The sequence below is a fragment of the Harpia harpyja genome, chromosome 16 (genome assembly GCF_026419915.1).
Source record: "Harpia harpyja isolate bHarHar1 chromosome 16, bHarHar1 primary haplotype, whole genome shotgun sequence".
NCBI classification, from domain to species: Eukaryota; Metazoa; Chordata; class Aves; order Accipitriformes; family Accipitridae; genus Harpia; species Harpia harpyja.
The window spans coordinates 30,991,570-31,009,807 of record NC_068955.1 but is presented as its reverse complement, the minus strand read 5'-3'; the positions used below and the strand labels follow the sequence as shown (position 1 = coordinate 31,009,807).

The window sequence follows — 18,238 nt, the reverse complement described above, 5'->3', positions numbered from 1 at the left end:
ACTGGTGTCTTTTTTTGTAAAATGGTGATGGCTCATCTCTTTTGAATGGCTGATTGCTGACTCAGTCCCTGTTTTTGGCCATAGTGTCACCCAAGTACCAAGATAAGTCAGCTATTTTCAGTCTTTGCGCACACAAACAAACGCCAGGTACAGTTGAAACATGAGTACTGTACGGGGTAAGACTTTTCCCTTTCTAGCTTGAAGATGGCTGTGAACAGAATGGTAATGAGCTATTCTTAGCTAATTGTGTTATAATGAAGCAGAATGCTTTCCAACTACAACAGTGGACCTGCAGATCCTTCCAGACTTGCTCATCTAGTGTGAGGGATTTTTGTCTTGAGGGGAGAAAACAACCCTCTGTCATGAGGCACAGCAAGTTAGCGAGTGGGAAAGGATCCAGAGATGTTAGAAATTCTGCCCTAATTTATCCAGGCCTTTGTGCTGTCACTGTGATAAGCACAAACTGGAAAAAAAAGTTTCCAAAAATGGCTTGACACGTGTGGATATTCTGTGAACTCCGTTCCAGAAGCCGATATAAATGTAATGGAAGGTGAGATCATGTCATTTATGAAGAGGCTTTTACAAATCATCACCATTTCCTGGGTAAGTATTGCCCTGAGAGTTTTTTCTGGTTGCAGTTCATGATTTTAATGCTTTGCTTCACTTGGTCTTGGGGGATTTACGCACTTCTTCCTGGATTTGGATGGTGTTTGCCTCAGGCTTTGAAGGAATTCCAAAGGGTCTCCTGGTGTAAAGTAATTCAGGTTTGACTGTGTGGTTGCCGGGAAATGTGCAGACATTCCTCATTGCTGGAAGGATCAGTAGTGTGCAGTGAATCCTTGGTCTGTCTGAAACCTGGAAGAACACTTCAGTAGTGTTTGCTGTCTGGACATCAGGCTTTATGCAGAAACCAAAAGGAAGTTTGCTGTTAATTATATTTAATTTTGCACTGGGAATTGGAACAATAAAGGCAAATTTAGGAAATGTACTTAGGAACTTCACCTGGTGAAAAGATTTCCAAATAGCTGCTTTGTGAAAATTATTATTAAACCTATAAATTCAGCAGCTGTAAAGCAATAACATGACTCGATCAATGAAAATTTGAAGTAGGGCTCTTTGTTAGTTCATTCACTTCGTAATTAAGTAATGACAAGCAAAGCAAGATAATTTTTTTTTTTTTAATGGGAAATGAACAAATTCAGCCATTGATTTTTATTAGTAAGTGTCAATGGCTTCTGTGGAATCTAATCAATAGTGAGTAAAAGTGTAAACAATTGCTGCCAGCACTTCAGAGTGTAACTTGCACAGATCAGCTGGGGTTTTCCTATGAATTTTGTTTCTCTGAATATGACTGTGCTGACCTTAGTTTTACATGTAAAGCTATATATGGAATGCTGTGTGTATGAATGAATGGGAATATTATTTCTTACCATGGAGGATTAAACATCTTGGTCTGATCCAGCCTTCTTCAGAGCCAAGGAGCGATGCTGAGCTCACAGAGCTTTGTAGCATTTCTCTACTTTAAATTTCTCTACTCCTAAATTCTACTATCTCATCTGATGTCATTTCTGATATATTTAAGAATTGCGTTTCCTTCTGGTTTACACTGATGGAGTCAGAGTCGGGGTGCAGTTCTGTAATGTTGGATACTGCTGGTAAATGGTTGGTTTATGGCATTCTAAAAGCCTTTTCCTGAGGGTTTTAGAAGAAAATAACAATTCATGGCAACATGAATCAATGTTCCAAAATACCAGCTACTAGAACTAATGGTTAAACATTCTTATATTAAAGCTGTTAACAAATTTATGTGATAAAATTATTCTGCTTCCTTATGTGGAAAAGAATCTTCCAGTCACAGGCACATCAACAAGAATTAAAACAATTTTTCTTCCTTAAAATAATGTCATATTTTCAAATCACGCTTCCATTTCACCTGCGAGCGTTGGGATCAGTCATGTCACAGTCTTGCTTTTTAAAGCATATGGGAAAGGATTGAACACGGGGAACTTCATGCAACTCAGACTTTAAAACCCAAAACTGTTCCTGTTTGTAAATCTCCAGGGACTTTGGTATTCTCGCAGGGATGCCCTGAGATACTTTAAACCCCACAAATAGGACAGCGTGAATTGGGACAGACCCTATTGCTGGTGGCTGTTTAGCCACCGCTCCTGGGCAGCCTGTGCACATAGCGCTTAGGGGGAACTGTAATGCCATCAGAAGTCAAATACATTTTTCCTTTAATCGCAAAAATGATCCTCAATGCACTTTCGCATTGTTAGGGACAAGAACTTTGCTGGACAAGTGCTGTTTTTCATTCCTTTCCCTTTTCTGAAGTACCCTTCCTTACCAAGTGAAGTTGCCAGAGAAGGGAAAATAAAATCCTTCCCTCTTCTCGACTGCCTAAAGAGGCAATCCTACCGTCCTAAAAATAACCAAGGAATCCGAAACAGAAGTCTTGGTGAAATTCAGGCCCTCCCTCGGTGGGAGTTTTGCCATGAATTTCAATGAGTTCAGGACTTTGATGTGTTGGCCAACTGCCGAAGTTGAGTTGTTCCTGGGCGGTGGTGCCAGCTGCCTCTTGTTCTATTTCCCAGAATAACCACTTCGATAAGGTATTTACCCCTTACAAATATGGAATAGGTCCTGTAACGAGCACTTCACATTAGAGAGGAGCTGTCATTTAAAAACACACAGCAAACACTTCCCTGAAACTTTTTGTGGGGGTTATTTTTAGTTGTTTAAGATTGATGATGACCCTCTAAGAAAAAGGCAAATTTGAAGATGCCATTAGGAAACAACTGCGGTCTTTGAAGTACTGAATGTTCAGTGATTCTTATTGACCATCTAACTACTAACACTATAACTGATAGGTGTGTGTGATCAATTCATTTTTAACAAATGAAATTTCTAGAAGGTCATTCAGCCTTGGAGGAGATGGGGTTATGCTTGCTTAAGTCCAAGTAGAGCTGGATGTGTATCCTCTAGCTGAACTTGCCCCACGGTCATGAGGCCAATTAACAGAACATCACAGGACTCCTTGAGGCTACAGCAGAGCAGATTTCCCTTTTGGAAACCAAGGCTGGATGTCTTGATTAATGTGCTTCGGTAAAACCTATTCAAGCTGAAATTTATGTGGATACTTAACATGCTTTGCAAGAAGATCAGGGCTTTAGCATAGACTTTGCTGTTTAGGTTTATTCTTTTCCAAAATTATTCTTTTTACACTAGTTTGCTCTCTAAATGATGGAGAGTTGCTTCTGCCCTATTCTCTTCCATCTGCTCCCTTCCAAATTACTGTTTTGCAGCCAAAATTGTGAGGCACTATGTGCGATGATGATGAAACCACTGCCCTTGTATGTGACAATGGTTCTGGGCTTTGCAAAGCTGGGTTTGCAGGAGATGATGCTCCAAGAGCTGTATTTCCATCCATCGTCGGACGTCCTCGACATCAGGTCAGCTGGTACCAAAATGGAAGCGTTGTCTGGGTTGGGTGGTTGTTTTGGGGTTGGTTTTTTTTTTTTTGAGACTTTAGACATGGCAGTGATAAAGCATCGGATTTATTCAGGCAAAACTCCCATCGGCCTTCGTAGTTTAGCTTGTTAAGAGCTGAAGGATGGAGCTGCACGTCTTTAATGCTATAAGGTAAACTTACTGATCCTTTGGAAAAGGTGTTTTTCAGCCATAAAATGTTGACTATAAAACAACACGAGTGTTTTAATGGTATGAAGGCGTCTTAATGGAAAAAAATGCAACCAACTTGCTGGATTAATTAATACTTCCTGTATTAATACAAAGAAAAAAGCTAGGCAGAACATTTGGTGCATGAGAAACCAAATGAATAATAGTGATAAGTTCTTACTGTTCCATTAAGCAATAGTGTGGCCCAATAAACTTCCAAAAAAGGTCTCTAGCACATCACTTTATCAACTCAAACAGGACTGGAAAGGATGAATGTGGCTTTTCTTGACCTTGGAAAGGGTCTTTCTGCTTAATTAGTTTTCTAACAGTTCGTTTATAAGTAGAAGATGCAGATTTTTGTTCATTTTATTCATAGCTGAGTCAGATTTTAATTTTCATGGCTGTAAAAACCCTTCCCTGAAGTTCTATGTGGTCTTTTGCTGAGCTAAATAAGCCCGGTTTGACAGGCGTAAAATACTAAGCATTTGAAGGAATGCATTTTGAACACCTCTATGAATTGTTGAAGTTGAATATCTGCTGTTGAAAACATCCATTTTTTAACCTCTCAAATTGTTCATTGTCTTTTGGCTTGTAATTTTGCACAGTTAGGAAGCTCAGCAGCTGTATTATCGAATCCATGGAATTAAAATGTATCAGTGAGAAAAATTAAATATTTTTATGCCAGCTGATGAATAATATTGTACCTCGGATGTTGTTACTTTGAGCCAATCACGATAGATTTCCTAACGCAAACATGATAAACTTAGGAAAACCATTATTTAATAAGTGAGTTTTCTTTTAGAAAATCTGTCTCTGTTTTATATAAATTAATGGTTTTTTTTCAAATGTATATATTTCAAAACCATTTCACTTCCAGCAAGGGGGAATAATGTCAGTTTAAAGATGGTAGTGGAACTGCCTAGACACAAAGGGCAGCCGAATATATAAAATCTAGGGATCCCAGAAGAGATTATATCTTTCTCACCTATAATTCCTTCCCTTTATTGCTTTGTGCAATGACAAAGGACCCATCCCTTGTGGAGAACCATGAGTTTGTGGATACCTGCCTTGGCTGGGCTCCTGCATGGGCATTAGTTGCACCGAGTGTGAGATACCTTCCTTTTTGAAGCTGCCTTGCTCTTCCTGGTGGGTTTGTAGAGGGAGTTAGTACAGAGTAGGTAGTTACAGATAAATTCACATTTTAGTTCCTTGCACATTTTGGGGGTACGTTCTGGAACGGCAGTAGCGGTATTTCACATGAAGCTTTAACTTAAAAATGATATTCTATCTGTAATGGGTATGATATACTGCACTAATATTAGAATAATATACTTTGCAGGGTGTTATGGTTGGAATGGGTCAAAAAGACAGCTATGTAGGGGATGAAGCACAAAGTAAAAGAGGGATCCTGACGCTGAAGTATCCCATTGAGCATGGAATCATCACTAACTGGGATGACATGGAAAAGGTGGGTGTCTATTTTTCATGTAATTTTGTCGAGGCATCATCTTATTCAAGACATACGATTTGCCATTAACCTTCTTGCAAATGAAAGGGAAAATCCTTGAAGAATTTGTAATTGCAGTATAGGTAAAGGGATAGTACAATATGCTAGTACAGGAGTTGATCAGGTCTTGGCTGACTATTTGAAAAAGTAAATGCTTATTACTCATCAGATTTGGCAGTATGTTACAAAAGGATTTTATGCTCTATACATACTCTTTTCAGTCTTGAAGTTCATACTGAGGCAGAACATTGACAACGATAGAAAGTAGTTAAAGTGAAAAAAAAATACAGGTCGTGATTCATCAGAGGTGAGTCGGAGAAGTATTAAAGATACATTACTGAAGTTGGGAACTAAAACTGAGGTGGAGGGGTGATTCTCCCTCCTGAGTACTTGCCTGCATGAACAAGATGATGGGTGATGCCCACATCTCGTATTGCATATGACATCTCACTGTTAATTAAAGAGGAAAAGACAGATTGGGGCTTCCTATCCCTATACTAATTCTTTGAGACTAGATTTTTTTTTCTTTTTCCTGAAGCATATTTTTCTGTTGCCAATTCCAGTTAGCTTTTTACATCTGGATGGCGAGAAGGTGTCTTTATTCCTTGTCAAGCCCGACTTTCTTGGCATGCGGTCAGTGCGATGACCTCTTTGTGAAATGCCCGCTTAAGGATGTCCCAGACCAGGCACAGGCGATGAGGTGTGCTCATGGGAGAACCTGGACAGGCAAGAGGAGTCCTAAGGGCTCTCTCACGCTGCTAAATATCTCTGATATCCCGTATGTCCTGGTGTCTTCAGGAAGCATCCGAGTCTGTTACGTGGGAATATTGTACGTCTTCTTTAAAGACAAGATTGCAATTCAGTCCCTTGTCATCTCCAGGTGGAATGGTATGGGAGGGAAACTCCACAAGCAAATGTTTCTAGTAGTGTTTTCCTGTGGAAAAATGCCACTGAAAGGAAGACACGGGGTCGGTGGTGGTCTGTACTCACGCTTGCTGAGATGAGGTGTATACAACTGTAATACATATATCTAAAGTCAATTATTGTGTTATATTCATGAACACAAATTGATAAACACTGACTGTTCCAGATGAACAGACCAAAATTGATATAGGAGCAATGGGAGTTCCTCAGTTCCTATTTGGAAATAAATTGCCCACCTACTCCTCTAGATGGAACCATAGTATTTGCATTTCATTATTGCACTGCTTGTTGGGAGGACACCTTGCTCGTTTCTGCAGAGTAGAAAGTCTACCTCATGCATCCCGTTATGTTGTTCTTCCTGATAATTTTCCTGCTGTCTGCATTCAGCAAGAAATTATATTTCCTGTAGGAAAAAAAAATGAAAATAAAATTGGAGGTGACTATTTTATGTTCTTCCCTCAGCGATTGGTCTCTGCATCTGGAAACTGTCCTGTGTATAACACAAACTGTTATGTGATCTTCCTCTGGGAAATGCTGGATGCTAGAGCAGACTATCGAAAATGTAGGTAGGAGAAGGAATTAGAGAAGGTAAAAAAGGTGGCATGTGTAGTGTAGTGTAAACTCATGGCTAGATTGATTGGGTTTAGGCTGAAATGTGGGAGAGGCTTCAGGCAGTGCTGTAATTCAAATAACGGTCAGATACTCTATGAGTTCTTGTAGTTTGAACTTTTCTTCTCTTTGTCACTTAACTGGATGAAGGAATTACCTGTCAAAGTGGGTCCCTAGCCCAAACTTACCTTCTTCTGACAGCTTGCAACATGCAGTAGCTGGCAAAGATGCCCCAATTCTGAGTTGTGCTTGGACTTCTTGCTGAGCCCAGGAGCAGAGTGGGACAGAAAGCAGAGGCTGCTTTCAAGTGAATGAGAAACAAATAGAAAAAAGAAGCGTGAGAGAAAGGCAGCAGTAGGGAAGAGACAAGAAACAGCATTGCTAACTTTTATGATTATTGCAAATAAGAAAAAATGTGTAATTTTTTTTTTTTTTTTATATAGGGGCTTCCCTGTTGCAATCATATGATTACATGCATATCTCAACTTCCTCTGAAGCTCTGTCACACACACACACACACACACACACACTCTTCTGGCTGTGAGAATTCCTGAAATGCAATTCCTAAAGTTTTGATGCTAAGGGAATATCTTTCGTATATATATACATATTTTTCCTCCACGAGATTTTTTTAAACCAGTTGGAGGATTTTGATCCGAATGACAAATTTCTTTCCAATGCTTGGAATTAATACTACTAAAAGCATCACAGTGTAGAAGAAACAAGAGAATTACAGGGTAACATGCCAAAAATGGGACAAAGACATAATAGTGCAGTGCCCAACCATCTACGTGTTACAAAAAGAGGGGGGTCACCAAAAAATGAGGATGCTGCAGGACGCGCAGACACTTGTGTGAATCGGGAGGAGAATGTGTAGGCGATGAAATGAAGCATTCTTCTTCTCCTGTGCTTCAATTCACAATATTCAAATGGGGACTGCTCTGTTTTCCACTGGATAATAATACAGGGCATTGTACATCACTGTTAATTTGTTCACAGCAACTGAGCTGACAACGTATGGGAGGGAAAGCGTTGGGATGGAGCGTTTTCTGGCTCTGGTGACTACATAAATGTTTAATATAAGTGTTGGAATAATTCTTCCTCAGTAATTTCTCTTTGCTGTTGTGCTTGCTGCTTACATTTAATTCTCACAACCTATAAAATCCAGCACTGAACTATTTTTGTTTCTTGTAGAATACCATTATTCATTAACATTATGGCTATCATCAGGTCAAATCTAATAGGCTGTACAGTGCCTAATCCTGCCTGGTTTTGAGGAAAAACCTGCAAACTGCCCGAGGTTTAGGCAGGGTCCTGCTTTATGTGTCCAGGTTTGTTCCTCACTGCTGAAATTGCCAGTACTTTGTAAATTATCTAAGCACTGAGGTTTCCTTCTCATCCCTTATCTTTCCCATCTGAAATGGCAGTCTTTTTCTTCTTATATCTGATTTATATATTTTCTTAAACTTTTAGATGATTACTTTCTGTTTTATTCAACTTCTCTCTGTATTTGTGTTCTAAACCTTCAAATGAAAGATGGCCCAGCATCCCAAGCCCCAATTCTGGAAACACCTGATTTATTTATTTATTTTGGGGGGGGACTGAGACGGTATTTAAGGTCGGGTTTTTTTAGGGCTGATAATTTTCTTAATGAATAATTCCAGCTCTAGACAGCTGTTGACTTCGTAGGTGCTTCAAATTTAGAGATCTGTTTTCCACTTAAGTTCATTTTGGAGCATAATAATACTGGTTTCTAGGATATTAATCAAATAAATTTACCCATAAAACTATCCTGATGTTTTGTGTTCAGAAATAAGCTTGTTGGGTCAGGCAAAGCTGAGCTAAAAAGAGAAAAAAAAGAAATAAGGGTAGGAAAGATTTAAACAAGAAGATAAGAAATATTTTGTCGGGTTACTGAACAGTCTGTCTTTGAGCTGAAAAAAAATCTCTTCAGTTCCTCATAGCCATAGTCCTCAGACAATCAAAGCCAGCATCGTTTGATACAGGTAGCACCTTCCAACATGAAAAACATGCTACACTACAGACTGTGACTAAGAAATATAGTTACTCAATAGTAAGTGAGAGTTCGATTCAGGATTTCCTGAATGAAATATCTGTGGCATAAAGGGCCTTTCGCTTCTGTCGAAATCATTAGATTTCTAAAGAGCATCTTGGCAATGACTTGCAACTGGATCAGTCTCCAAGCAGCTTGAAGTGGAGAAGTCTTTCCAGGTCCAACAGTCGAGTGCTTGGCTCAGCTTCTGTATCGGAGCGCTGCGGGTGGGAACTAAGCAGTGCCCCTGTTTAGAGAGGGTGGTCTACGCTCTGTTTACAGAATTCTAACTGGAAGGACTCTGTTGTGTAGGTTATATTCTGGTGTTACATACAGTAGAAACCCAATGGGTTTGGTTCTAATTTGGAGTTCAATTTGGCAGATTCGCTCTTGCATGCCTTCTGTCTATTTTAACATGTCTGTGTAAAAAAAAAAAATCACTTGGACTGTATTTGAAAAGCTTTCTGTGTGGTTCTGTGGACAGAAGAAATGGTTTTCAGATCACTTTTCTAAAGCGATTTTCATTTTTAGATTTGGCATCATTCTTTCTACAACGAACTCCGGGTTGCGCCGGAGGAACACCCCGTCCTGCTGACCGAGGCCCCCTTGAATCCGAAGGCCAACCGTGAAAAAATGACTCAGGTAATCGTCTGAATGTTGTGCCGCAGATCACTTCTGCATGGAAGCAGCTAAAAATATAAATAGTCCTGGGTATTCAGCTTTCTTAATCTGGGAGATAATTCCTTAGGGTTAGTGTGGGTTAGCATGCTGGCTAAGCCATGGTGAGAGAGCAAAAGTTTCTGCTGCTCATGCAGTACCAGTTCTCTGGATGGTCCTAAAATGTTTCATACTTGTGTGCGGCAGTGAGATAGATGGAATTAGCCTCTTAAAAGCTTGAAGTAATTTTCTTTGTTGGCAAGACTGTGTGTGTGCTCAGTTCTGGAAGTGGGGAAGCTGGAGGCTAAGGTGGCTTCTGATGCTGAGTTTTGGTGTGTAGATGATGTCAACCAAGGATTCATGTAATTTTTTGGATGTATCAATACATTGATGTATTTAAATCTGAAGTTTGCAAGCACTGTAACAGGGGTCGTGTACCAGCTGGATCACACTTCTATGTGAGTTTTGGATCAATGATGCCTTTCATGTGCCTACTGCTGGCCACCAAGAGTGCTCGACTTTCAGTGGCCCAACTCCTCAGCTCCTGCTGTACCAGCTCCTGCCTTCTACCCTGAAGACTTTATCAACACTTTTGCACTGGACAAAATGCTAGTTATTGTATCAGAATTGCATTTTTTGGGTAAGATTTGAATAAAGATGTTTGAAGGCCATCATGCAGATGACTTTGTGGAGCTCCCAACTGGACCACCTCTTCAGGGATCAGGGGAAAAGTGTTCAAAAGCTGGAGTCTTTGTGCTGGCTTGGGAAAATGGGTTGTCTGAAGCACTCAAACTTAAATGATGCTTTGCTAAACATTTTTGCCCATGACATAGCCAGTCTGATTTAGCAAACGCAGATCAGAACCAAAAGTTGACCTCTGCAGTTTGTGTATTGTAGAGCAGCCTTCCAGCCAAAAGTCCACGTTATAAATTTAGCTGGTGATGTAACCAGAAGTAAGTGTGATTTAAATACAGATATAGGTATAAAATCACCTGGGAAAATTAGATGTGGCTCTGCACTTCTTTTTGTGCCCACTTTTGGCATATATTTAATAAGAAGATTATGCATCAATTTAGCAACAGTGTAAATAAACTAATTAAGTAGTGAGCTCGACAGCATGCATTACTGGGAGATAATACAACTGGGAGATAATAAACCATAAGAAAAGCCTAGTTTGTGTAACAACCAGAAGTGTGGTTCATACAGTAGACATGTCTAGGACTGTTTCTCTGTCATTATACTGTAATGATAAATCCTGTTTTCAAGATTGTTTAAAGGCTTATTGTTTATTACTGATTGCATTACATTCATTACACTAATTAACTATGAAATATCAGTAATTCGTGTATTCTTTAATGGAAAGCATACTTTTCATTAAAAGTAGACTTCATTGGCAAAGGTATTAGCTTATGAAATCCCAAGTTTAAGTTTAACCCTCTGATGTCTGGCTCTGACAGGTAAAATGGCAATGGTTGAGTCACCATCCCTGGAGGTATTTAAAAGACGTGCAGATGTGGCGCTTAGGGACATGGTTTAGTGGTGGACTTGGCAGTGTTAGATTTACAGTTGGACTTGATGATCTTAAGGGTCTTTTCCAACCTAAATGATTCTACGATTCTCTGAAACGTGGTCACCACTAGTGATGGGGTAGCACTGCCCAGGGTAGGTGGCATTGGTTTAAGAAAGGTTGAAGCGCGTAGGGTTGTCCAGAGTGCGTTAGTTCACTGTGTGCCCTTAATGGGTTTTCTTAGCGGAGCTCCAGTGGAAGTCCAGTTGGAAACAAATCTTATTCCATCTGCTTGGATAAAATTGCAGTGTATCTGACAGAGGAGATGGAGAGAGCTGGAGCTTGTTAGAGTAGAGGAGGTGGGGGATGAGACAAGAGAATATGGCTAAGGTCACTGTAAAGAGAAAAGATAAATCGTTGTGTTTGCTGGGGGGGGGGGGGCAGAATGAGGTGTAATGGGTTTAAACCAGACCCAAGTGAGGTTTTAGCTAGACACTGAGAAAACCTTGATAATAATAGTAAATATAGTGTATCACTAGATTTGTTTGCCAGAAGAATCTGTGGATGCTGCAGCAGAGGAATTTCTGAGACAGAACCAAAGCTGTGTCTGGAGTGGCTGAATCTTCCGTGAGATGGGAATAGACAGATTATTCTTTGTGGCTTCTTCCAGCTGTGTCTTCTATAAATTTTTTATACGTGTGTGTATATATGTATAAACCTTAGATTGCTGCATTGTTGCAGTCCTGCCATCAAGGTAAAAAAGTTATCCCAAGGTGTCATCTTCATTTAATATTATCAGTAAAAATCTGACCTAGTCTGAGGTTAATGGAAAGATATCCACTAACTTCAGTGATTTTTTGTTTTGTTTTGTTTTTGTTTTAAATGAAATTCTAAAGAAAACATAGCGTGCTGTTCACAGAAGAACCACAGTTCAGGAGGGGACTGGGGAGTAGTAACTGTCAGTATTCATTAAAAAAAAAAATAATTACTGTCTCTTCAGATACTCTTAAGTGTAGATCCTAAAGGTTTTCAAATTCTTCATTCCAGATTATGTTTGAGACGTTCAATGTACCAGCCATGTACGTAGCAATTCAGGCGGTGCTGTCTCTATATGCATCTGGAAGAACGACTGGTGAGTCTTTCTGGGAGTTGTATTTTCCACCTGTCTTTCTCTCGCGGATGTATATGCACGTACGCACGCACACAGATAGACGTTCATTATGATGCACCAGCTGTGTATTAAGAAGAACTGATAGCCATAGGGAGACTGAATACTTCCCACCATGCTGTGCAACTACCTCTGTTTTCAACTTCATGGCAGGTATGGCTATAGATTTATGACTTTCTGCTTCAAAACCTCAAGTGACTACAGCTCAACTATATGAACAGGTGAAAGATGATACAGTTTTATACTGCTCTTAATTGCCCAGCATAGAGAAGAGGCTGCATCTTAACAAGATTGTTCCAAGCCCACAGTTCCTTCTTACTTCAGCCCTACCTCTATTGTTAAGCTCCATTCCCAGTAGGAAAAAAAAATTAAAAAAATTCAGTAGCTAAATGAAAATATTTCATTTAGATGTTGAATTTCAATCACCTAGTGATGTCTGCTGTTAAGCGATCATTAGAATTAGCATGGCGGTCTCTTCTTATTGCCATTTAGAGTCTGATCAAGCATTGAGACGATAAATTACTTCTTAGCAACCCTTGAGTCTTCATATACTTTGAAAAAAATTAAAATACCATCTGTCTTTGTAGACTGATGCCACAATAAAATTTTGTATAAAAAGATCACCAGCTTACAAGAATTATGATTGTCATAAATACTTGGTTTATGTTTAAAATTCAACTATTTGTATGCATGTTTGGTATCAGAAATGCTTTATTCATTTTGAGTGGAAAACATGTACTTCGTTTCCTATCCAAGAATATAAGTAACATGGCTGTGCACAGATAAACCACTGTTATATATTCCCTAATGGAGTGGTTTATTTTAATGGCAGATTCAAATTTTTAATTTTATAGACAGATTTTTATTTACGGTTTGTACATTATATCATGCCTGTAAAGTTCTAGGGGTCATCTGAAATGAAAGCCTTTGCATCCATATAAGATCATTATTGCCAGCATCCATTCAGCAAGAACAATACAATCAAATTGCTGGATGTTACACGTCTTTTTTCCCCAAACGCAGGTGCTGCTTAGTTTGTGCTAACGATTTTGTCTCATGTGAGCAGCTCTTTAGTTACAGAAATGGCAGAAGCAATTGCCATGTGAGCATCTTTTATTTGTTGCTGCACGTTCCAGTTGAGAATGTGGAGTATGTGGAGACCCTGTATGAGTGGGAAACAACCAGCTTCTCCTTTTCTCTCACTTTCCAGGAATAGTTTTGGATTCTGGGGACGGTGTCACACACAACGTGCCTATCTATGAGGGCTACGCCTTGCCTCATGCCATCATGAGACTCGATCTGGCAGGCAGAGACCTGACTGACTATCTCATGAAAATTCTTACAGAGAGAGGCTACTCTTTTGTCACCACTGGTAATGAGCTGTGATTTGGATACACTTTGCATACGTTTGCTCGATTAGTTGTCATCTTAGCGTGTACCTGCGGATGATGCATCAAAATCCCTATCGCTAGGTTGGCCTGGGAAAAACAGTTCATGTTAGCTAGTGGGGTTCTCCTGACTTTGGCTTTCAGCATGTATGTTGAGCATCAAGGATGAGGATGCCACCTCACTAGGAAATCCTAAGTCACTGACAAATAGAACTGGTGGTTGGGTTTGATCATACCTCTTCCAGACAAAGGAACAAAGTTACTAGCTGGTAATGGATGAACCTCAAGGTTTTGTGACCTGGACATGTAAACATGAATCTTTACAGTATTCTGTAGTACAATATATCTTTTATTTGCTGATGAGGGAAATCTGGTAATGCAAAGGGAAAGTAATGTTGTTGAGACAACAGAAAGGTCAGAATCCAATGACCCACATGACCGTCATGAACTCAGGGAAATGTGCATGAGAAAACCTGTGTCCTGGCTGTCATACTGTACGTTGATTAAAAACTTGTTGTCTGTCTGCAGCGGAACGGGAGATTGTGAGAGACATCAAGGAGAAGCTTTGTTATGTGGCTTTGGATTTTGAAAACGAAATGGCAACTGCTGCTTCCTCCTCCTCTCTTGAAAAGAGCTACGAGCTTCCTGATGGACAAGTCATCACCATTGGAAATGAACGGTTTCGATGCCCAGAAACTCTCTTCCAGCCATCCTTCATAGGTGGGACAGGACTTTTCTTCCTAGGGACTTGACAGAGAATGAAAAGAAGAATTTCTTAGAAAGTATAGACAACCTTCAGCTGTAGGAACTGAGGTATTTATTCTCAAATGTCCTTAGAAACAGGCAGCTTCTGCTGACTTAATCAGCTCTTTAGAAGCTATGAACCCTGCTGCTACAGCTGCTGGACAAAAAGATGCCTGTCAGTTTAGAAATACCTGAATCCTAAGATGATTTCAACCTCTTGTAAATGCAGTAGAGTTTCTAAGGTGATGTTTTAAAGTACTGTCAGAAGATCATGCTTTTTATCTTGACTGGCTGATATAAAACTGCACAGTGCTGCTTATGTGGGGCTTTTTATCTAGGTGCTGCTTCCGTTTATCATTTTATTATATTAATCTGTAATTTAATCATACAAAATCAAACCGTACGTTGTTTTCCAGTAGTTTTATCTGTAGTGTTAAAATTCTCTTTCCATCCGGTGGATGACTGGCACTTGATGAGGTAACTCATACTGCCCCCACAGATTTCCTACTTTCCACTTAAATTCCACTCTTGAGGACTGAGCAAAATGACTGCAGGCAGTTTGGCACAATTCCCATTGAACTAAATGGTGAAGCTAGCTACGTTTGTATGTAGAAAGGAAACTATTCCAGCATTAATATAGCTCCAAGTTCTGTATTTGAACATCAGCAGGAGAAATTCTCTTTAGTAGATAGAGGGGTTTGGCTGCCAGAAGTGTGTCAGGGATCAGAGTCAGTGCTCAGCAATGGTCAGTATCAGAAATATAGCAATGGAAATCAGGATTTCCTGGATCACAGATCTGTGTCAAAATGTGCATGTTAGGCTAGTTAAAAAGTCTAGTACTTAAAGTTCAAACTGTATTCCCAGTGCTGTATCTGGTCTGTTCCTTTTCTTTAGCGAAAAATAGTACCGTAAGTTAAGTTTACTGTATTGGCATTCAAATTAAACCAACAGCTCAAAAGCAAGATTGCTCACTGAAATAACACGGGGCTTCTACTTCTAGCTAACAGCATCATAAAAGATTATAAAAATGGCAAAGTATTGCAGTAACGCCTCATTTTAAATTTTTCCTTAAATAATGTTGGGGGGGGGGGGGTGTTTAACTTGAGGAAATAAAAAACACGTTATGAAATCATAATGGGGATCTTTCTTCCTCAGAAGTGTATTTTGCTTGTATAATTATTGTGCTGAGATGACAAAGAAGATGAGGAGTATGTCCTGCCTTTTTCCTTCCTCTCCTAAGCATCACATAGCTTTTTTGTTTTTTTCCTGAAGTTTTAAGGGAGACAGCTTGGACTAGTGAGCCTTCCTTTCATTTTAACAGTAATAAAAAGAAGGGAACAAAGGGAAATGACATATTGAAATTTCTTTCCACGCAGGGATGGAATCTGCAGGTATCCATGAAACCACTTACAACAGTATTATGAAATGCGATATCGACATCCGTAAGGATCTCTATGCTAATAACGTCCTCTCTGGAGGAACCACGATGTATCCTGGGATTGGCGATCGTATGCAGAAAGAGATTACAGCTTTGGCTCCAAGTACTATGAAGATTAAGGTAATTTTGAACACCTGCACTTACAAAAGAAGCTCTTGTTGGAAAGTTAGATCTTATAAACAAATAAAAATGTTCACGAGAGAATGTCCAGGTCTTGCATCCCAAGTCCTGATGTTAGGAAAGCCTTGGATAGCCTGCTTAATTAATACTTCTTTTCCTCCTACCAGCCAAAGCAGAATTAAAAGAGGGATTTGAGAGGTACTGGAATAAAAACGGTCGCTGAAGCCATGGGAGTTGATGAGGTCATTTTGTGAAAATGTGAAACAACAGTTAAGTAAGAGAGTCCTGTGGGATTCGCAGTGAAATAGGGCTATGAGGGAGAAAAGGGCTACTTGAAAGGTACCACAGAACAGCAAGAGAGGTAGGGATGAACCTAGAGAAGGTGGAGCTGTAAATACTAAAGGGGGCATGAACAACGTGAGAAGATACTGGGAATAATATAGGCATCAAGGCTTCGCTGTCAGTGAAAGTCATTAGTGAAAAGGGTGGAAGAATAAATCCAAAATCCAAGCAGCGTGCAAAGCCTGCAGCTTGTTAGCTGTTTGAAAGGAGCCTTTTGGCTTGGCCTCAAGACAACATATAGTGAAATAGAAAAGCCCTTTTTATCAGGTAGCAGACGGCATGCTGAACGGGCATGACACAGAGTGGCAGGAATGGAAACAGGAGCACGCAGAAGCAGGGGTACATCCAGTGTATTTTAACAATTCAGTGGCTAAGGGGGGAATCGGCAGGTCTTCTAGCTCTATGTCTAGTGCTTAGCTAGATACACAATGCCAATGTATCTCAATGTTTTGTTGGTTTTTTTTTTTTTCATAAAAGATTTCCTTTATCCTTTAAAAAAAAATGCTCAGACCATTCTGTGCAGTGTTGTCCCAGTGGTCTTTATTTACAATCACATTAGGTCAATATTTTAAAATTTGAATTTTCTTGCATATATGTCTATAATTTTTCGGTAGCTGTGTTATGGGCCATCTGCAGATGTCTCACGGCAGCCTTTCTACCTCTTAGGTGCTTTACTTCACTGGACTTGTGCTCCTATGATGGAAAGACTTTCGCCTAGTTGTTTCATCCAAAGAGATGGTTGCTGTGTTATCTGTTTGTCACTTTATTTATAACAGATTGCACTTCTCTTCTAGATGATTGCACCACCAGAACGCAAATACTCTGTCTGGATTGGGGGTTCAATACTGGCGTCTCTGTCCACTTTTCAGCAAATGTGGATCAGTAAAGATGAATATGAGGAAGCTGGCCCCTCTATTGTACATCGCAAGTGCTTTTGAATACTTCCATCACATACTGTCAGTGATAAATAGTGCTGTTTCTCTACACATCACCTGCCCTCGTTCACTTCTGAGGGTGGTTTGGCTTTCTTCCACGTGTTAAAAAACCACACTGTATGGATGTCATACAGATTAGCAAATTATTTCTGATTTTTGATGCTAAAATGAGACTAACATTTCAGTGATGGGTGTTTTCCAAGATTAATAACAGTAGTTATACTATACATTTTTATAGATCTCCCTCCCTCCTGCATTTGTAAGTGTTGTACTGCTCTCCAGGAGGTGACACGCAACGCTGCTCTGTGTTAGTCTCTGCTAATCGATGGTAAGTCTGAAGTATGCACATAAGTGCTTCTTTCAAACTCAAACATAATGCAAGATTTAGGTACCAGAGAAGACTTATTTTATGCGGTTAAGTGGTACACAGGATTCTTCTAAGGGGGTTTATTTTGCTGAGGATACAGCAGATTTGTGTGGGTACTGATGCAGGTGTGGGTACCAATTCTTTCAGTAGAGCTGGTATGGATGTCTTCCCTTGTTATCCTGCAATTGCTTGGCAGGATACCTTTGTCTCCCTGTGACCACCGCTCCCCATCAATAAAGAGCCTCAACAAGCTACAGTACTTCTGAACTTACATGTACCAGGTTAATTTATTGGATGTATTATTGATTTCTTCATCTCTCTTCCTAAGCAGTTAACTGATGTTTCATTTACTTTTGCTATATATGTGCTATGCTAAGCTAACCTAATGATTACAGAGTAAATAATAACCTTTTGAATATGTTATTGAAATGCTCTAGGTTTAATGGATCAATAAAAGTGTAATTATCCATGTAAGGCTGCTGTGGCTTACATTAATTTCATAGTGACTAGTTTATCTGTTAGAGATAAAATAATAATTACTAATTTATATTTTAATTTTATTATGAAAAAGGTTTCATTCCCTCTGAGTTTTCTAGCTAAGCAACTTCTAAATGAAAATAGAATTGTTTCACAGTTTCTATTTTAAAAAAAAAAACCTTCCTGGGTGACAGATTTTTCATAATGTTCTGTATGAAGATTAGAGTCAGCTATGAAGATTTTACTGTTTCAGACACCAGGCAAGTGTGTTCTATATGTTTCTGGATGCCATAGACTTTGAATTGATGTGATGTCAGGCTTGAT

General features: G+C 39.5%; 1 protein-coding gene across 1 annotated transcript; it reads left to right on the top strand.

Annotated features, from left to right (window-relative positions):
* The first annotated feature begins 161 nt into the window (after nucleotides 1–161).
* Nucleotides 162–17,900, top strand: LOC128152991 (actin, alpha skeletal muscle B). The gene is made up of 9 exons (XM_052811796.1): nucleotides 162–603; nucleotides 3,306–3,452; nucleotides 5,018–5,146; nucleotides 9,303–9,413; nucleotides 11,983–12,067; nucleotides 13,314–13,475; nucleotides 14,020–14,211; nucleotides 15,612–15,793; nucleotides 16,930–17,900. Exons 2-9 carry the CDS (start codon nucleotides 3,324–3,326, stop codon nucleotides 17,071–17,073), a joined length of 1,134 nt encoding a protein of 377 aa, XP_052667756.1. The 5' UTR covers nucleotides 162–603; nucleotides 3,306–3,323; the 3' UTR covers nucleotides 17,074–17,900.
* Nucleotides 17,901–18,238: the final 338 nt, after the last annotated feature.